The sequence below is a fragment of the Diospyros lotus genome, chromosome 11, assembly GCF_014633365.1.
Source record: "Diospyros lotus cultivar Yz01 chromosome 11, ASM1463336v1, whole genome shotgun sequence".
Taxonomy (NCBI): Eukaryota; Viridiplantae; Streptophyta; class Magnoliopsida; order Ericales; family Ebenaceae; genus Diospyros; species Diospyros lotus.
Window position 1 is genome coordinate 15945392 of NC_068348.1, and position 22426 is coordinate 15967817.

The 22426-nt window shown below is 38.8% G+C and overlaps 1 protein-coding gene across 1 annotated transcript; it reads right to left on the reverse strand.

Annotated features, from left to right (window-relative positions):
- Positions 1-8656: 8656 nt before the first annotated feature.
- On the reverse strand, positions 8657-9169 carry LOC127812746 (LOB domain-containing protein 18-like). The gene has a single exon (XM_052353268.1). The coding sequence runs from the start codon at positions 9167-9169 to the stop codon at positions 8657-8659; it is 513 nt and encodes a 170-aa protein (XP_052209228.1).
- Between the last annotated feature and the right edge of the window lie 13257 nt (positions 9170-22426).

A 22426-nucleotide genomic window follows, 5' to 3' on the forward strand; every position in this document is an offset into this window, starting at 1 on the left:
GAAACGCTATCTTCATTCCAAGAGTGTGGTTTTATTGCCTACATTTTAATTACCTCTTCCTTTTCTTTTTGGTTTTTGAGCTGTATATACATTTGTTCTTCCTAGGAAAGGTGAGATAATATAATCTAAAATTATATTGTGATGTATGTAATAGTTGATTTTTGTCATGTATATACATACCAAGATAATGCTAATATATATGTGAAGCTACCTCAACATATTGATATGTGTTGGGCTGGGGCGTACACATACACATACAAAATATCCCAACCACCTCTAACACAGGAAGAAAATAACAGTTTGTTCCCACAAGATAAATCGAAGCAACACAAGCATAAAAACAGTAAAAGAAGAGGCATAAGATTTTACCGTGGTTCACCCTAAAATAGGGCTACATCCACGTTGAGTTCTGGTTTAAGGGAGCTCACTGCACTATAATAATGATGATAGATATACACCCTCAACTCCTCAACGCTCAATACAAAATACAGCAAGATAAATATGTAAATCAGTGACAGAAATAGCTTACAACTATAAACGAGCCAACACACAAGATCTGTAGGACTCAAACAGCACCAAAGGTAAGGTTGACAGCAGTAGATGGAAGAGATCTGAGAGCGCCAGTGTATCTCCATGAGTCGCAGCTAGGGTTTTAAATAACCAAGAGAGAAGATCGGTTCTGAGAGAAAATCGGCAGATTTAGGGTTAAGGACGAATGCTGTTGTAACAAACGAAGACCGAGCTTTATATATGGGAGAGCATTGGATGTGCCATCGAGTTAACGGATCGCAGGAGGTTGCTGAATGGGCCAAGCCCAATTGCCATCCATCCTATAAGAGACTGCTGGAGGTTGCTAAGTGGGTCAAGCCCACTAGCCTTCCGTCCAGCAGCCTTCAGTTGAGTTGGGGCTTCACTATCAACATTCTCCACCTTGAAGACTCAACACAAACCTGTCTAATAGTGCAGCATGCTTCAACCTCTTACCTTTATCACTCTAGTTGGTTTTAGGTCAACCAACATCAATATGCAGCAAATCCAAACAGTGTTTGAATTTTGCTGTTGACACCACCTTAGTCCCCATGTCGGCTGGATTTTCTTCAGTAGGAATTTTCTGAATGCTTACCTTTCTTGTTGCAACCTGATCTCTGACATAATGGTATTTTATGTCTATATGTTTTGATCGTTCATGGTACACCGGATTTTTACACAAGTGTATAACACTCTGATTGTCACAAAATATGTCAGCATTTCTTACCAGTAAGTGGATTTCAGATAGTATACCTTGAAGCCAAATGGCTTCCTTGAATGCATCAGTCAAAGCCACGTATTCAGCCTCAGTGGAAGACAGTGCAACCAATGGCTGCAGCTGTGCTTTCCAACTGATGCAATTTCCTCCAAGAGAAAACATATAGGCTGTTGTGGATTTTCTAGTGTCACGATCACCTGCAAAATCAGAGTCTACATACCCAACAAGATCTAGATTTTCACCTCTCTTCATATAACTTAACCCTACTCTGGTTGTACCTTTAATATATCTCAGAACATAATTCAGTGCATCCCAATGTGATTTTCCCGGATTAGACATAAAACGGCTAAGCAATGAAATAGAATATGCAAGGTCAGGTCTAGTGCTTATCATTGAATACATGATAGTCCCTATTACATTAGCATAAGGAATATCTTCCATTTTAATATGTTCAGCATCAGTTTTAGGGCATTGAGATTTTGATAAAATAAAATGTCCAGCAGGGGGGGTGTTTACAGGTTTACAGCCAGCCATGCCAAACTTAATTATTGTTTTTTCCAAATAATCATGCTGATGAATTTTCATAAAATATTTGCTTCTATTCCTTTCAATTTTCATACCAAGAATTTTATTTGCAGGACCTAAGTCTTTCATATCAAAATTGTCATTTAATTGAGACTTTAGGTTTTTAATTTTAACCTTAGATTTGCTAATCAATAGAATGTCATCAACATAAAGAAGCAAGTAAACAGGTTCATCAGATATTATAAAGTAAAAACAGGCATCATAGTTGCTCCTAATGAAACCAGCTTTCAATGCAAAATCATCAAACTTTTTATACCATTGCCGTGGGGATTGTTTTAATCCATATAGAGATTTTTTAAGTAAGCAAACATGTTCTGGATGAGAAGAATCTACATATCCAACAGGTTGATCCATATATATAAGTTCTTCTAGGTCCCCATGTAAGAAAGCTGTTTTAACATCTAATTGCTCTAGTTCTAGGTCAAAATGAGCAACAATAGCTAGCATCAATCGAATTGTTTTAAACCTTACAACTGGTGAAAAAATTTCAGTATAATCTATCCCTTCCCTTTGGGTAAACCCCTTAGCAACTAGGCGAGCCTTATACCTAATAGGATCAGATTTGTTCATTCCCTCTTTCAGTTTATATAGCCACTTACACTTTACCAACTTATGGTTTTTAGGCTTTGCAACCAGCTTCCATGTTCCATTTAATTTTAAAGATGCCATTTCCTCATCCATGGCTTGTTTCCATTTTTGGTGTTCATGTGATTTAATGGCCTCTTCATAACAAGAAGGTTCAGTAGATTTCATTTCAGCTCCTGCTATAAGAGCACAGTAGATTAAATCAGCATAGCCAAACCTAGCAGGTGGTCTTACTTCTCTACGACTTCTATCTCTAGCAAGCTGATAGTTGCTGAGATCTGATTGAGGGATGTCTTCAGCCACCTCTTCAACTTCAATTTCACTATGGTTAGGCTCAGGATTTTCTCCTAAGTGCTCAAAATTTCCTCCTAAGTTACTGTCTAATACTGGATCAGACTCCTGAGGATCAGGTACTGTCAGCTGGTCATGGGTACCAGCTCGGTGCTCCACCTCAATATAATTTCCACCTCTATGTTCATGATATTCTGAAGTTTCTTCTATTTTATTTGAGGATTTGCAAGGGAAGTTATCTTCATTGAATACAACATCCCTACTTATTATAATTTTTACTCCACCTGAAGTCCTATCCCATAGCCGGTATCCCTTAGTCCCTTCTTGGTATCCTAAGAATATACACTTCTTAGATCTAGGGTCCAACTTACCCTCAGACTGGTGAGCAAAGGCCTCACACCCAAAAACTTTAAGGTGATTGTAGTTTAGCTTTCTCTTGGTCCATTTTTCTTCTGGGCAAACAAGTTTTAATGCGGTTGAAGGACTCCTATTTACTATATATGCAGCTGTGTTTAGTGCTTCCCCCCATAAAGATTTAGGCAAGTTAGCAGTAAGTAATAAACATTTGACTTTTTCTAATAAAGTTCTATTCATCCTCTCAGCTACTCCATTTTGTTGAGGTGTATATCTTACTGTTCTATGCCTAAGTATGCCTTGGGAGCTACAATATTCATTAAATTCTTTGCTGCAAAACTCTAACCCATTATCTGTTCTTAAAATTTTAATTTTTCTTTCTGATTGATTTTCTACTAGAGTTTTCCATGACTTAAATTTGTCTAATGTCTGATCTTTAGATTTAAGTAAGAAAACCCAGACCTTCCTAGTATAATCATCAATAATAGAGAGAAAATACCTGTTTCCACCTTGAGTAGGTGTTTGAGATGGACCCCAAAGATCTGTATGTAAGTATTCTAGGCATGCCTTCGTAAGGTGAGTTCCTTTAGGGAAGCTCAACCTGCGTTGCTTGCCAAGGATACATGACTCACAGAAATTTATAGAGTCAGGTGTTAGAGAACCTAGGTAGCCTTGGCTTGATAAAGCCTGCATACCTTTCAAGCTCATATGACCAAGCCTCAAGTGCCATAGATCTGTTCCCTCAGATTTAACAGTGCATGCAGCAGGCAAGTATGAAGAACAACAACCATTCAAAACATATAAACCATTTTTCTTGGTACCAAAAAGAACTAACTTATCATTCTTAAATACAAACAATGAACCTCTTTCAGCTTTATAAGATAATCCTTGTTCATCTAAAGTACCAAGTGATATTAGGTTTCTTTTTAAATTTGGCACATATCTTACCCCTGTGAGAATTCTTAAGTTGTTGTCATGAAGTTTAAGTGATATGTCCCCTATGCCTTCTACTTTGCATGAATGATTGTTTCCCATATAAACTGTTCCCTTTTCATTATCATCAAAGTTATGAAACCATTCTAGGTTAGGACTCATATGAAAAGAACATCCTGAATCCATAATCCATTCACTAGAGGAAGTTTCAGAAACAATTAAGACTTCTGCTAAACAATTTGAGGTTCCTACAGGATCAGTTGGGTTTGCCTTTTGATTTTTTCTCTTTAAGTCATAGCAGTACTTTTTAATATGGCCTTCCTTACCGCAATGATAACATTTCCATTTAGGTTTTTGTTTTCCTTTGTTATCCTTTTCTTGCCCTTAGAGTTAAATCCATTAGATGGTTCAGAATTAAATTGCTTCTTATGAAATTTCCCTTTTGTGAATAGGGCATTACCATGTTTCTTAGAGGCATTTAATTCTAGTTCTCTAGCCTTTAGCCCTGAAATAACTAATTCAAGTGTAGGGACTATACCAGTGTATTGGAGAGCATGTTTTACCACATTATAATCATCAGGCAGAGAATTTAGTAAGATCATTGCTTCACTAGTGTCTCCTAATGCTTGATCAGTTCCCCTTAGAAGAAGAGACAACCTAGTAAACTCATCTATGTTTTCATCCATAAACTTAGAGGTGTCCATTTTGAAATTAAATAACAGACCTTTGAGATAAACTAAATTAGGGGCAGCCATAACAGCATATAAAGATTCTAGTTTATTCCAAAGGTCAAGAGGTGAGGTTATTCCATCTACTTTTCGAATGACAGTGTCACCTAGATGCAGAAAAATAAGGTTATAAGCCTCTTCCCTAATCTCAGCTGTCTGAGCTAATTGTTCCCTAGTCCATTTCCTATCATCTGGTTCTAGGGCAATTACCAGTTTATGATGTGAGAGCAGAACCCTCATCTTTTTCTTCCAACTCCCAAAATCCCCTTTACCATCGAAAACCCCAATATCAAACCTAGTGGTAGTCATCTTGCAATCGGATACCCTAACCCCTGGTCACTACTAGAGATTTTCTTAGCAAACCCTCACTGACTGAATCTCTCATAAAAAACCCTAGAGGACAGTTACCCAAACACGAACAGAAAACATATAGCAAGATAAACAAGGTAATCGATTTAGGGCTGTGATACCACTGTTGGGCTGGGGCGTACACATACACACATACAAAATATCCCAACCACTCTAACACAGGAAGAAAATAACAGTTTGTTCCCACAAGATAAATCGAAGCAACACAAGCATAAAAACAGTAAAAGAAGAGGCACAAGGTTTTACCGTGGTTCACCCTAAAATAGGGCTACATCCACGTTGAGTTCCGGTTTAAGGGAGCTCACTGCACTATAATAATGATGATAGATATACACCCTCAACTCCTCAACGCTCAATACAAAATACAGCAAGATAAATATGTAAATCAGTGACAGAAATAGCTTACAACCATAAACGAGCCAACACACAAGATCTGTAGGACTCAAACAGCACCAAAGGTAAGGTTGACAGTAGTAGATGGAAGAGATCTGAGAGCGCCAGTGTATCTCCATGAGTCGCAGCTAGGGTTTTAAATAGCCAAGAGAGAAGATCGGTTCTGAGAGAAAATCGGCAGATTTAGGGTTAAGGACGAATGCTGTTGTAACAAACGAAGACCGAGCTTTATATATGGGAGAGCATTGGATGGGCCATCGAGTTAACGGATCGCAGGAGATTGCTGAATGGGCCAAGCCCAATTGCCATCCATCCTATAAGAGACTGCTGGAGGTTGCTAAGTGGGTCAAGCCCACTAGCCTTCCGTCCAGCAGCCTTCAGTTGAGTTGGGGCTTCACTATCAACAATATGGTATATATTACGCTTCTACTGAATATTTTCTCTTGAAAGATGTGTCTTTGAACAACTGTAAAGTATAAAAATATTAAATGGCAAAGTGCATTAACCATGGAAAGTCTTCTTAAAAATGCCTCAAGCCAATGGGAGCATGGATAAAATTTGCTCTTCTTTCCTAAATTCAAGTGATTATTGACATAACATATAACATATAATATCTTCTAACTTGGTGGAAACATATACACTGGTTGTTCAGTTTATCTGAAAACTTTTGGTAAGAATAATCTGAATCAGTGTCATCAACTCTCTTATTTCTGAACTCGTTAAGTTTACTCACAAATTATTATAAAAATAATCAGTAAACACTGTACTTAAATTTGAGATGAGAGATCTGACCTACCGGCCATGCACCAACTTTAATCAAAATTTTATTTATCATTATATATCATGAAGAAGAAGAGGACAGGTAACATATGGGTCTCTCTCTTTTGATTTGAAGATGGTCAATGAGACCAAACTCTTTGAGAAAAGAGAGAGGCAAAATGGGAGCAGGGGAGCAAGACAAGATTACAGTGACGACAATGCCGAAGTGGAAGAAGTCAAGCGTAATACGAAATTAATATTGAACAACAGGTAGACAATGGGTTTGCCTTGTTCTTGCCGTCCTGTCGCTCTTTGGCCTTGCAGCAATCTTAAGCTCCGCTGCTGCTACCCTTTAATACATAATTATTCCTTAATTAGGACAGGTGTAAGCTCCTCTGCTTAATAAACTATACTTCTTGTTATTTATATTAATTCATTCTAAGGGAGAGTAATCAGCCGAGTCTCGAAATGACCCTTTTGCCCCAAAAAAGGATCGTACATGTACAAGGTTTCACTACAAGAAAACAGTCAATTTGAGACGGATTTAGAGATGGATTTAGAGACGGATTTAAGTTTGAGACGGATTTAGAGACGGATTTTGGTCCGTCGCTAAAACCTTCGTCGGTAAATTTGAGACGGCTTTTGAGACCGATCAGAGACGGATTATTTCCGTCTCTATTTGAGACAGATTTAGAGACGAATTATTTCCGTCTCTGTTTGAGACGGATTTAGAGACTGTTTTTTTCCGTCTCTGTTTGAGACTGATTTAGAGACGGATTTAGAGACAGACGTTAGAGACGGATTTAGGGACAGATTATTTCTGTCTCTATTTGAGACGGATTTAGAGACAAACGTTAGAGACGGATTTAGAGACTGTTTTTTTCCGTCTCTGTTTGAGACTGATTTAGAGACGGATTTTTCCGTCTCTATCAGAGACGGATTTAGAGACAGATTTGGAGAGGAATTCTTGAAGCAATTTGAGACGGATTTAGAGACGGATTTTTTCTGTCTCAAAATCCGTCTCTATTTTAAATTTAATTAAAAAAAATATCTTTATAAAATTTTATATATAAACCTGATATACACAGTATAAATAATGCAAAAACCTGATATAAACAGTATTAGATCCATACAATATTAAATTCATAAAAAAATCCGTACAATATTAAATTCATACAAGAAATCCATACAACATTAATAAAACACATTATCCATGAACAATAAAAATAATACAATGTAATATCTATCCATGGCAATGGCGGATCCTCCTAATGATCCGAAGGATTTGAGGGCGGTAGTAATCTTTCTTCTATGTCTGACAAACGATGGGTCAATGGTTGTATAGCTGCGCTAACAGCTTGTTGAATTTGGTCAGCAAGTGAGATAGACGACGACTGTGGAGGTGATGGCGATGGTGACAACATATGATAAGATCTGAGAATAACGTATGCTTCTGACCCCATCCCATATACACGACCTTTCTTTTTCTCGCCTGCAACCTCTAACCATAATGATGTCTCATCAAAAGCTGGCTGCAAGGGCTGTCCGGCAGCGTCACTATCTTCTGTTGGGCCAACTGCTGATGATTGTAATGATGCATCATGTTGGCGCATCTGTAAGTCAGCCTGCAAGTACATGGAATAAGTTATACTATTAATTTAGCGGTTGGTTGTGAGGGTGTGTTGGATTATGGTTTTCAAAATTGATTGTGGGTTCCAAAATTAGAGAAACACGAAACAATACAGATTAATTAATTGCCTGCCAAGTGATTTTGCAAATTGTTTTAGAGAGTTTTGACATTTACTTGTGCACGCTCCCGCACGCATGCAGTCAGTCGCACGTACGTAGACGTACATTTGCGTAGACAGGACAGGAGTGGTTGCATTGCATGGCGACATTCTTGCAGCTAAACATGGCCACGGTTCATGAACCGCCAGTTCCGGTTCATGAACCGCCGGTTCCGGTTCAAGAAATCTTTGAACCTGAACCGAACCGCCCAAGGGCGGTTTGGGACGGTTCGGTTCCGGTTCTGGTTCGTGCCGGTTCGGTCAACGGTTTGGACCGGTTCGGTCAACGGTTTGAGCCGGTTCGGTCAATGGTTCCGGTTCCGGTTCAAACCGAATTTTTTTAATTTTTTTTAAATATTGTTGTATTCAATTTTGGTCCTTGTTCCGTTGTTCGGTTCGGTTTGGTTTCGATTTTTAATTGTTAAATGTAATTGTAAGAGGTTGAGATAATTTATTTGTAATTGATATGCTATTGAGGGAAGGACAAGGAAATGAAATGTTAAAGTACTCAAAACATAACATTCATTCCATATGTTCAAATATAATACAAGAGATCAAGCCGTACAGTCAAAAAAAAAAAAAAAAAAGAGGGGGGCAAACCATAAAAACTGATAATGTGCCAATGCTCAAGGACGTCGGCGGTGGCCAAAGATGACTGGACCTAGCTCATCAAGGTCATCCGAGAGTGGCATCTGGCTGCTGCTCATTTCGCCAGGGTGAGGTAGAGTAGCCTCTGGGATGGTGGGAGGACTAGAGCTCCAGTTGAAATTTGGATCAAATGGAGGAACAAGTAGGGGATGCGAAGAATAATATGCGAATAGTGAATCTTGCAAATAAGCTCGATAAGCTTGCAGCTCACTAACCTGTTGCTGAAGAGCAAGAATGTGAGATACACACCCATAAACAGGATCCTGAAGCCGGGCTTGAGCTTCAAAGAGAAGTGTATCGGAAGCCCAAAATTGGTCATTTACCGAAAGCGGAGTCAAGAGGTTGACGACATTTCTGATAGTATAAACTTCACGAACGGTAGCAAAATGAGCAGTACCACCCTCACAACGAAAATAAGGAGCAAAAATGCACTGTGGATGACATCCTCTATTTAATACTACACAGGCACCACATCGAGACCGGGGGTTCATTGTGTTGTGCCTTGGCATGATAGATATGGATTTGGTTAGATCTAAGCAAATCAGATATGTGTTAGATCTAATTGAATGGATCAAATCAGATATGGGTTAGATCTAATCTGATAAGTCAAATTAGATAGGGGTCAGATCTAATGGATCAAACCTGAAGCGAGTCGGATCTGGTCGGGTCGGGCTGAGTTAGATCGGGTCGGGTCGGGTCAGACCGATTGGGTCGAATCGACCCCAATATGGCAGCAGTTGCAGAGGCGACGAGGGTCGCTGTGGCGACTGAGGGAAGCCGAGCAAGGGCCGACGGCTGTGCGAGGGAGTAAGCAGCGGTGACTACGTGACCGGATCTGGCCAAGGTGTCGGCCGATTGTGCCGGCAGTGATGGTTGGGAGGAGCTGGTGATCAGTGACTAGGCGTGAGGAAGCCAAGCGATGGCTTGCGGCTGATGGCGATGCAACGCTGGGGTGGTTGCTGAGCCGGCGATGGCGGCCGTCGGAGGTGGTGGCGAGGCTCGCGGTCGGTTGCTGATTGGCCGATTTGTGAGTTACAGAGAAAAGGAAGAGGAAGAAGAAGATGGTGATCGGCGGCTAGGGCATGAGGAAGTCACGCGGTGGCTTGCGGCTGCTGGTTACGCAGGTGCTGCGATGGCTATGGTGGAGACGGCCGATGGAGGCGGTGCACGGTGGCTGTTGCCCTAATTGTGCGTTGCAGAAGAGGAAAGAAGAAGGAAGAAGAAGGGAATTCGGGAGAAGAATGAGAAGGAAGGAGAAATAAAAATATATATATATATAATAATAATATATATGTAAAAATATATATATAAATATATATATATAATATATACCAAAAAATCCTTAAAATATATATATATGAAAAAAAAAATCCCTAGAAAATAGGAAATGGCAGTTCCGGTTCCGGTTCCGCGGAACCGGCGGTTCCGGTTCCCCGGAACCTTGAACCGGAACCGGACCGAATTTCGCCGGTTCAGTCCGGTTCCGGTTCCGGTTTCGGTTCGGCCGGTTCCGGGTCCGGTTTCGGCCGGTCCGGTTCCGGTTCGAACCGCCGGTTCGGTTCAATTTTGGCCATGTCTACTTGCAGCCTTTCTCCTCCACGTACGTCTTGTTTGCCTCTTCCTTGCGCCACCAACCACAATCCCTCTTTAGTTTTAACTCATCACCCGTACGTACGTCTGAATAATCTATTTATCTTTTAATCCTTTCTTCTCATGTCATATTCATCGTGTGCCACAAGTTATAATTTCCGGATTAATATTATTTTACCCTATAGCCTCACATAAAAATTTATTGAGAGTGGTTAAAATAACAAAAATACCTTCTTACTTGTTTTCAGCAATCTCCCCTCTCCTCTCTATTCTCTTTCCATGGCCGACGCCTTCCTCGCGTCACCTCATCTAGTGTAGATCGACACTGCATCTGCGTTGACACTAGAGATATCAAAAGGGTCGGCCCGACCCGGCCCTGTCTAGCCCGACTCAGCACATGGGCTTTTTAAACGGGCCAGACCAGCCCTTTTACTAAAAGGGCTGAGTCGGGCCCGGGCCCTTTTGCCATGGATAGGGCCTGGCCCGGCCCACGACCCCCCTACAAAGGGGCCGGGCCAGCCCGTGGGCTAGAGGGCCGGGCCGGGCCCTTAGCCCATAGGGCCTAGTGGGCCGGGCCGGGCCCTTTTTTTTTTCTTTTTTAAAAATAATACATATAATATATACATATATAAATATCAAAATAATATATATATAAAAATTAGTTTTTTTCTTTTTAAAATATTTTCTATCTTAATTCTTAAGTTTTAAATATTATTTCATCATTGTATATTTCAAAATTCTATATGCCTTATAAATTTTCTTGTGAATTGATATGAAAAATAATGTACATATAAAAAGAAGAATGTTTATTTATAATTTAAATATATAAAAAATTTAACTTAAAAATTTTAAATAAATTGATGGTTATTATTTATATATATTGCGAAATTAAATTTTTTAGTATCCAATATCAATAATTACTAAAAGAATAACAAAATTAAAAAAAAAAATGAGTAAGGGCCTTACTGGCCCACATGGGCCTCATGGGCCTAGCCCATAAGGGCCCAACGAGCCACGGGCCGGGCCGTGGGCCTAATTTCTTTGGCCCAGCCCAGCTCCCAATGGGGGCCGAGCTCGGCGGGGCCCGTTTGAACAGTAAAGAGCTGGGTCGGGCTGTCTGCGGGCTGTCCGACTCTTTTGACACCTCTAGTTGATACAAAGAAAACAACGACAAGTGCTGGAGGTTGCTTGAGGTGATAGCATGAGAAAGGGAGTGAGAGGGGATGAGAGGTTGCAGCAAGCAGACAAAGTGGCATTTTTATCATTTTAACCACTCTCAATAAGCCTTTTTATGAAGTTTTTGGACAAAATAACAAGGCTCTAATTTCTCATATTGTGGTACGGGTGGAAGGTCTCGTTGGGCAACTTTTTTAATTATGTTTTAAATTAATTTTGAAAATTTATTATATTTTATATACAAATTGTTGTCGGAACTATTTGAATGTAAAAATGTGATTAAGTATTTAATAATTAATTCCGTACAGCAGTGTTTGTTAAATCGAATCCTTAACCTGCTAAAATTGACTTATTTTTATGATATTTAAGAATTTTTGTATGGAGTAGGATTTTTTTTTTTTATATATACGAATAGACTTTGCCTCAAGCGTCTATAAGAAATTCACTCTCTTTTAGTTGGGTTTCAATTGTTGGTGTCTTTATTAGTGTTTTCATAATTAATTAATTTGCTTTTAAGTGCTTGACCAAGGATCACCCGCGCGGTGAGATTATTAAATTATCCTTAGAGAACAAATGAATCTTGCCCCACCACGTGTCGTTATGGCCAAGTAACAAATTAAACAATGACATGTGTCCTTCCACTAATTAAACCCACATCCCAAAAGATAGGTTGAGGGATTTAACATTGGCGTAATATACACGGAGACTTTTTAATAATTTAAAAAAATAATATTTATTGTTTAAAATGTAAAATATTAATAATTAATATTTAAATTATTAAAAATTATTATTATTATTATTATTTTTGTTGAGGCCTGCTAGCGCATGTACACGCGCGTATGTTTTTATAAGTGAACACCATGTTAGCACAACACATCCTATTAGATTTAATATAAAAATATAATATTTAATTTCTCAATAATTAAAAAAATTGACATTTGATCTTTCATATAAAAAAAGACTAAATTTAATTTAAAGAACCTAAATTTCTTACAAGATCTAAAGATATTTAAAAAATGACCTAAATTTTATTAAAAAATAAAAAATTTGATAAAAATAATTTTAAAAAATAAATTAAAAAGAACCTACAAATTTCATTAAAAAGATCTAAAAATATTAAAAAATGACCTAAATTTCAAAAAAGACCTAACAATTTCATAAAAAAAACCTAAAGATAATAAAAAAGACAATCAAATTAAAAAAAAGACCTAAATTTCATATTATGACTAATTTGATGTGTATTAAGACTAATTTAATGTGTCTCGCTAACGTGAATTTTTTTATGTGATGTAACATCTTAATTATGTGGCGTAGATAATGACTCCGTTAAGGATTTGAACAAACAATTTTTAATAGTTAAAATACTAAATTTTGACATTTTGCACTTTAGAGACCAAACACTATATTTTTTAATTATTAAGGGATCACCGTATGTATTAATCCATTTAACTTTCAAATTTCGAGAATCATTGGGTTTCTCTCTCTACCTAGAGAGAATATTGTGAAATCGAATGGCAAAGCTTCAACATCTTGATCATATGGCACGTTCCTGCCGGTCACCACTGACGAGATCGTGGCCATGAAGTTGGACTCCTATCGAACGAAGCGATGGGGGGTTTTTCTAGACAAGTTTGTCGGTCTCGATCTCGAAATTCGACCTCTAATTGGGCAATGAATGGTGAGAATGGCCACGATATAGGCACCTCTAATGGTGATTATTTAGAGAACGATGATGGTCGATCTAATAATCAAATCGAGTTGAAAATGGAGATCCAAGATGGTGGAGAACTGTATATTATGCATGATGGTAATCTCCATAATAGCAGCAAAAGACATGTGGCCAGATCCCCAAATCGATTATAGGAAGATGAATCCACGATGGGCGATCTAATTTTGGACAACCCAAATAGCTTTCTGTTGCTGGAAGAAAATCGAATCCCCAATGATGGACTGATAATGATGATGTTGGTGGTGAGGACAAAGTCGACTTCAATGGTGGCGAGATCTCCAAATCAACAATAGAGGGATGGATCCATGCTTGAAGCGAGCTTTGATCAGGTGAATGAACTGATAGTCTTGACGTCGGTGGTGGAGACGATGAAGACTTCACCGATGGCGAGATCTCTAGATCTGCAACAGAGGGATAAATCCATGCTTGAAGCGAGATTTGGGTAGGTGAATGAATCTATGGTGATGATGCCAGTGGTGGAGACGACGACGATCTCACAGGTGGCGAGATCTCCAGCTAGGCTGTACGTAGAAGGATAGATCCATCCTTGAAATGAGATCTGGGAAGGAGAACCCATCGAACTAGGGTTTTTTTGGGGCGTTAAATTCTCTCCAATTACCAACCAGAAAGTGGCCATTTGGAGAAGGATGATCAGCCCCTTGGTGCTGGTTTAGGTAGTGTGGAAGATAGTTTGTGTGGCCGAGTCGGGATAGGGTCAGGTCGGGCAGGACCAACTTCATTGGCCCAAAACAAAGGCCCAATAGCCCTATAAGACAACAACCAAGTTACAGGAACTAGGCCCAATAATTCTTCTCAACTTGCTTCTTTCATCCAGCAAGGACTAATTAATAGGAGCCAATCGAGGCCTCCTATGCAACCAATCAAATCTTGGGCAGATGTCACTGAAGGTCAAGCCCAACGAGTTCCTACTTGGTTGGAATATTTTCCACCATTAGGTATGTCATCTAACATTCCTTTAGTTAAATATGAAGTTCTTTCTAATAATTGTGGTTTTTTCTTTTTCCAATTTGATTCCCATGAAAATATGTTAAGAATTTTTTATGTAGGTCCGTATCATTTTGTGGACCGCCCATTTATTTTGAAATGCTAGGAGGTGAGTATGAATTTAGCAAAAGAGTCTCACTATTTGATTCCTCTTTAGATAAAGATTCATAACCCTCTTTTAGAAGGATTGTCGTTAAAAGGGATTTCAACAATGGCAAGCCAAATAGGGAGACTTCTTCATGCAGACCCAATGACAGAAGATAGATCGAGGCTGGAATATGCTAGGGTTTGTGTTGAAGTTAGTGTCTCTTCTAGATTTCCAAAGCACATTGATATCGATCAAGGTCTTGATGATGCTACTAGGGATCGTCGTATTTCCAAGCTTCTGGTTCAGTATCAATGGATACCATCAGTCTGTTCTCATTGTCGGGTCTTTGGGCACCCAGATTCATGATGCTTAAGACAACCTAAACCTAACCCCAAAGGTGTAGAAGACCGAGGCTCGGAGGATCAAAAGAAGGGATTTATAACAGTGCAAAAGAAAAAAAGTAAGGAAGTGGTGATTGTTAGGGATAAGGACATAGGGTCATTTTCTAGCCTTGAGAAGTGTGAGTCTGATCATATGTGTTTATTGAATTCTATAAACTCTATCCCTAAAGATTTTTGATGCATTAGTTAATATATTTTGTCCTTGATAAAAAATGGATCAACATACCCACTCTCCTATGGAGTCAAAGGATATAAATTTTGAGGAGGAAGACAATGGGGATAGAAGGGATCATGGGTTTTCTACAGCCATGACGAGAGAAATGGGGGAAAACTCGAATCCAATAGGGCAACGAGTACGAGTTCAGAAAAAGTTCAAACTAGGACTAAATCCAAAGCGAAGAGGGAGAGAAAAAAGAAGAACAATGAGATAAATAAAAAAATGTCCATGAACCTGGACTTGATGCCCTAGAGGATTCAATGATGCAGATTGCTGCTTGGAATGTGAGGGGGCTAAATTAGACCCCTAAGCAGTGGGAGATGAGGTCACTCATTTTCAACTATAAGGTATCGATTATGGCTATTTTAGAGACTAGGGTTCGTGAAGGGTAGGCTAGGGAGATTTCCTATCTTATCATGCCTTTCTAAAAATGGGAATTTAATTATAACATTTGTGAAGGGGGTCGTATTTGGATAGGCTATGATTTGTCTGTCCTTAATCTGGTTGTCCTGAATAGATCTGAGCAATTCATTCATGGGAGAGTCACTGGCCCATGGATTAACTTTCCCTTTCTTCTTTCTTGCATTTATACTAGAAATAAGGAAGTGGATCAAGCTCGTTTGTGGAACTCTCTTAGGGGTGTGGCGATGTCAGTTGTTAATGAGCCCTAGCTCATCCTTGGTGATTTTAATGTCTGTCGCAATAACTCTGAGATGAAAGGTGTAATACCCTAGAATTTTATGAATAAAATAATTAATGTCTGGACCTAAAGTGGTCAAATTAGTATTTTCTTAAATCCTTGGAGTTAAAATGTTATGTGATAATCATACCATATTATATGCATAATATACAATACATAATATATATATATATAAATATAGTAGCAGATCGTTGTAATGGCCGGCAAGGCCTGGTGGTAGGGCCGGTGGTAAACCAAAGCTAGCCGGAGTAGGTTAGCACTAGGCAAACAGAGGTCCTAGGCATAAGGGACACAAAAGCATGGCTAGGGATGGCCAAGAAATCGACCAGAGAAGACATGTCAACTAGCTAACCCATCGTCGAAAAACCAGGGGCTACTTAGTCGGTAAGGGACGGTTTTTAAGAATTGTTAGGGCAAACTAGGGTTTCCAGTGGCCAAGGTAAGGCTTGGGGGGCCAAGGATCGACCATTAATTAGCTGGAGAAGTGGTGGAACCCTCTATAAATAGGCGGTTCCGACCGAAGGGATAAGGCATTTGAAAATCAAAGCTTGGGGGAGAAATTGGAGAGGAAGGATAAGGGGCTTTTGTTCCCCACTACGCAAGGAGCATTTCTGGAAAGTTTGAGGGTTGTTGGAGCACAGGAAAACGGGATTCGAAGCTCGTTGAAGTTTTGCGAAAGTTGCCAAAGCCGAAGTTAAATCCGTCAATTCAAGGTATGTTTCATCGATTTTCTGGTTTAATCTGATCCTAGGGTGGTCAAAATGTCCTAAAGTAGCTAGGAAGGTGAAGAAATTAGTGGTCGGTCGACGAGAAGGAAGCGGGAGAAGATGAAGCGCGTACCTTGCACATATGGGCACATGCACGCATGGGAAAGAGAATGCGGGTGTGTGTAAGGCAGTGAAAAAGAAAAGAAGAAAAAAGAAAAGAAAAGAAAAATAGGAAAAGAAAGAAAAAAAATGATAATAAATAAGGAAAAATAATAATACTTCAATTTTTGTCTAAGGGGTCATTAGAGTATGAAAATCAAAGTCAATTCAACTCCCGAGGTTTAGTTAAGTCGAAATTGAGGTGAAGGTTATTTTACAAAATAATACACAAATGCTTTGTTTGATATATTGTCATGTGATATGAGGCCTCATACATATAAAAATGCATTCATATGATGTATTGTGATGCATATGTACATTCTTAAAACTTTAGCATGCATCGCATGGAGCAGTGATATTGCTAATCTGTCACAGATGCTTGAAGCACATCCCGCCCTTTGAAGTAGGGTCGCATAAATGATAATTAGCATGTAAGGAAAATGATGTATATTCCACTTAGCATGTCATGCATATAATTTTATTAAATAAAACCTCACTTAGATGATTCAGCATCTAATTGACTTTGTTTCTAGAACATTCAACCATTCCAGATGACGATTGTAGCAGAAGTAAGCATGGAAGAAGCATGTAATGGCACTTAACAAGAGTGCATGTTATATATATATATATATATGTTTATGCAACCTATGTATTTAAGTTATGCTATTTTGAATTCTGAACGTTTTGAAGGATGATGTATAAACTTATTTATAGTTAATGTTCGATTCTTATCTTTTGCTATCAATCAAGTACCTAGCCTAGCTTATATGATGTATGAATCCCATGATAGTGGGGTAGATGGAAATTTTGGGAGTATGTGTTATGTTGAGATTGTTTTTGAAAAAGATATATAGCCTAGAGTTTCCTAAGTTATAATACGCTTTAAAAAGTAGGGTGTTATAACAGGTGGTAACACCTTTTTGACTTCGGGGATGTGTAGATTTAATGATTTTATTTCCTCTATTTCAGTTTAGGATTTGGTCTTCAATGGGCCAAAGTTGACATGGAACAATAAGAGGTCTGGGGAGGATTGTATTTTCAGGAAATTGGATAGAGCCCTAGTTAATGATGATTGGCTTGATCAATATTAGGAGAGTAAGGCTACTTTCTTGCAATATTTCAAATCATAGCTCCGTGGTGGTTTTCTTAATGAGAAATCCTCATAATTCTAGGAGTCCTTTTAGGTTCATGAATCATCTTATAGATCACCTTTTTTTTCTGGATAAGGTGGCTATTAGCTGGAGCACCTGGGTGTATGGGGGTTTTATGTTTAAGGTAGTGAATAAGTTTAAAGCAGTTAAGGATGCTATTTTTTTTAATTTATATTTTACCTTCCATTTACTTTAATACATAAATGTAAATAAGAAAGTACACCTCATTTAGATTCAATAAAAATATCTAAAAAATCAAAATGCATAACTATAAGAAAATAGAATTTTAGTTTTAATATAAACTTGGGATTTAACAAATTTATCACTCTCAAAATACATACCTTTTATTTCTTGAAAAATTCATTAAAAATCATTTTAACAACAATGAATATTAGCTATCAAAATACCGGGAGATATTTTTTCAAAATAAAAATATTTTCTTATATGTTCCCTTATAATGCGCTAATCTTCTACTTAGAACAAAAAACATTTCTTGGGTCAACATTAAAATCATGTTAAAGATAAAAACATCAATCTATGAAGAGCACGCATAGTTGATGTAAATACAAATGAGAATAAATGTAAACTCACATCTTATACACATTTGTATTTATATTGATTGTGTTTTATTTTTCTCTCTTCAAGGCTTTGATTTTAACTTGTATAAATTCATTCAAGCCTTGTTTGTATTTTGAGAGATTTTGTAACTAAGAGACTTATCTCTTAGATCTTCTCTTCATTATTCAATTCTTATATTTCCTAACTTGTGTAGCTAGAGAGCCTACTTGTGTAAGTAAGAGGTTGTATTTTCCTAACCTGTTGCTAGAGGGCTTACTTGGGTTCAAGTAGGAGGTTTTAGTAGATTGTTTGCAAAATCCTTAGTGGGAGCTAAGGTAGTGGATTAGGCTTGGTTTAAGCCGAACCACTATAAATCCTTCGTGCCTTTTATCTTTCTTGCTTTATATATTCTTTAAGTTTTGCATTTGTTATTTTATATGCTTTATTTTTTAAATCACTAAAACCTCATTTGGAACAAAAAGATATCAAGTTTTTTAAAATACCCAATTCACCCCCCCTCTTGGGTGTGTGCCATAGCACTTCTATTTCAACAATGAAGACCCTTAATCATTCTAGTAGGCATGTCTCAGAGAACGTCGTGGATCTTCGTGCTAGATTACGTACGTTCTAGCAAGCTTTGCATGATAGCCCCCATAACCCTGTGCTCCGACAACAGGATCTTAACCTAACCAAGGAATATATGGTAGGTCTAGCGCAAGAATCTGAGTTTTTTTTTTCCTTCGTGCTTGGATTAAATGGTCTGCAAAAGGAGATCGTTGTACCCATTATTTCTTCCAGTTTATGCTGGCTTGGAGGAATTAACACCACATTATTAGCCTTCAAAGAGATGATGGCTCTAATGTAGATTCCAAATAGGAGGTTACGAGTATTATAGTATCCTATTTCTAGAATCTTCTTAGTCAAAGTATGCGTTCATCTCCTTTGCACCCTAACGATGTTACCCTATTAATTGAGAGGCGCCTATCTCAAGATAAGTGGGGGAAGATGGCTCATTGCCGACATTTTAATTAAGGAAATTAAGAGAACCCTCTTTAGTATGGGTGATGATAAAGCCCCTGGGCTGAATGGTTTTACTATTAAATTTTTTTGAAAGGCTTGGGAGATTGTGGGTCTTGATGTGGTGGATGCGATTTGTGGTTTCTTCTCTACGGGTTGCCTATTGAGGAAAATGAATGCAACTGTCATATGTCTCATTCCCAAGGTCCAATACCCTGAGTTACCATTACAGTTTTGACCTATCTCTTATTGTAATGTCTTGTATAAAGTCATTACCAAGATCCTACCCAATAGAATTAAGCTAGTGCTTGCTGGTTTGGTGGATGAGGCTCAGGTGATGTTCATGCCAGGGCGGTCTATTGGAGATAATGTCCTGCTAGCCCAAGAGTTGGTTTTTCAATACCATCTCCATAAGGGACTTCCGCACTGTGCGATGAAGGTGGATTTAGCTAAAATGTATGATACAGTGGAGTAGGATTTCCTCCTAATGGTTCTTAAGTTAATGAATTTCCCTCTGCAATTTTGTACCTAGATTCATGAGTGTGTTATGACTCCTCGATATTCGATTAAGATTAATGGGTAGTTTTTTTCCCAGGGGTCGAGGTTTGAGACAAGGGGACCCTCTTTCCCCTTACATATTCATTCTTGTGATGCAAATCTTGCATGGTATTGTGCGCCAAAGTACAATGACTTCTAATTTCCAGTTTCATTGAAAATACGAGTAGTCTCAGCTGGTGATGGTTATGTTCACAGATGACTTTCTTTTGTTCTCTCATGGAGACCCTACTTTAGTGAGCTTATTGAAGTCTTTCCTGGAGAGGTTCTCTGCTATGTCTGGTCTCAACGCTAACTCTTCAAAGAGTGATTGCTTTGTTTCATGTACAAATGAATCTCAAAGAAAAGAAATATTCAATGCCTCGGTATTTCGGAAAGGCAATTTGCTTATGAGATATTTGGGGGTGCCTTTGCTATCCTCCAAGCTATCCTATGCTAGTTGCCAACCTATCATCAATATGGTGAAAAATAGGATTTGTTCTAAGAGCAGTAGGTTACTATTTTTTTTTTTTTTTTGGGGGGGGGGGGGGGGGGAGGGGGGGTCTGCAATTGGTGCATTCTATTCTATCTATGATCTATGTGTACTGGGCATTCGTGTTTATCCTTTTGAAGTGAGTGATCCGAGAGATAGAGAAATTAATCAGAAATTTATTATGGAGTGGTATTGAGGCTAATTCTAATAAAGCGAAGGTGGTATGGAGACAGATTTGCTACCCTAAAGAGCAAGGTGGCTTGGGTATGAAGCCTCTTTATATTTGGAATCAAGCCTTGGTGGCCAAGTTAATTTGGCATTTACTCTTAAAGGATAAGGAGTCCATTAGGGTTAAATGGCTGCCTTCATATCGGATTAAAGGGGAGTGTTTCTGGCTAGTTAAAACACCCTATGCCTGTCTATGGTACTAGAGAAAGTTATTCTCACTAAGAAGTGTTTTGAGATCTTGGTTTGGATGGAGGATTAGGGACAATCGTAGTACATTCCTTGGGCATGATTAATGGCACCTGTTAGGTGTTCTCACTGATCGTTTCTCTCACCAATTGCCCTGGTAATTAGGTATTGCAAGTTTATCTAAGGAAGTGGATTTTATTGAAGATGGATCTTGGATTTGGCCGAAGACTTCCTTTTCCTTGGACTCTGACCTAATTCGTAGCCATTTCCCTTGTCTCCCTCATTTTGAGCATCGAGATTAGCCATGTTGGCTCTCGACCTTGAATGGAGCCTTTACTGTCAGGGCAGTATTCTAGGATCTTCACGTTTAGCACCCTCGGGTTCCTTGGTATAAGCTAGTGTGGTCTTTTGTGGGTATCCAAACCCATAAGTTTATTCTCTAGTTGACGATTCGAGAGCGTTTATCTACACTCGATCATACTAACCTATTTTTATCTTTCCAGAATAGATGTTTCCTTTGTAGGGCAGATGCGGAAATTCATTGTCTTCTCTTTTTTGAGTGTCCATTTTCTCGAGAGGTGCTATCTTTCTTTCGTAGATCCAAGATATTCAGTTGGCCATAGCATCGAAGAGATACGGGTATGCTCTGGGTAGTTGCTAGATGAAATGGAAAAGGCCCCTGGCAGGTGGCTAATAGGCTGGTGTTTCATGCTTTGGTGTATTATATCTAGAAGGAACGTAATAACAGATGTTTTCAGGATTAGGAGAGATCTGCTTCTCAGTTGGAGCATCAGATCCAATGTGCTATTTGGACCCATATGATGACTGTTCGTTTCAAGTCATCTTTGCAAAGTCATGCCCTTCGTCATGTTTGGAGGCTTCCAAGAGTTTAGCCATGAGACCCCCCACCTGGATTCCCCAACCAAGCCAAAGAATTCGGGCAGGTGCCTCGAAGGAAAAAGAAGCCAAAGGGAATGACAGACCTACCATGCATGCACACCTGAATCACATATACCTAAACATAAATCTGACAAAGGTAGCATAGACCATAACCTAGGTATGCATCATAACACACAATTGGCCCATAGGGCTACAGGATTTATATATATACATGCTAACCAAAAGCTCAAAAGAAACAACAGCCCTGCCATACAACTCAACCCCCATGGTAAGATCAACAGAGTCTGTCCTATGCACCATCTACTCAGGTAGGTCCAGCACCACTAGACTCACCCTCAACTTTGGCCTTGCCCTTACTTGGAATGAAGAGAGGTAAAAGTGAGTCACGAGACTTAGCAAGTATATAAGAAGGAAAAGCTGACAAGAATAAGGAAGCTAAAGAATAACTCGTACCCAAGTGCAAAACTCATGCAAAGCATGACAACCAATCATATATGAAATAATAGGTACCAACTGTATAACAAAAGTTATGCACATACCAGATCTTGGGGCCCAAATAAAATGTACTAGCACCAAAGTTCATAACACAAACCTGCTGCTGCCCTAAAGGCAAGTTGTACCTATAACTCGAGCCGAAGCTTGCTCGGGTAGGAGTGACCAACACTTGTAACATGAGCCGAAGCTCACTTGGCACGTTAGAATGTTTGTCAACATAAACTCAATTTGGATTACCCGACACCATACAACTGTAATACTAGAACTGGAGCCAAGAACCATGCAAATGCACATATAAAATGCAATGGCATAATGAGTATAAACGTGATACATAATCCCTATAAACCATGCATCAAGCCACGCTTACCCACATAGGAAACCACATATCGAATGAAATGCTCGTGTCTAACAACA

Excerpts from the sequence above, each read along its gene's own strand:
- LOC127812746 (XM_052353268.1), bottom strand. The coding sequence starts at position 9,169 with ATGAACCCCCGGTCTCGATGTGGTGCCTGTGTAGTATTAAATAGAGGA.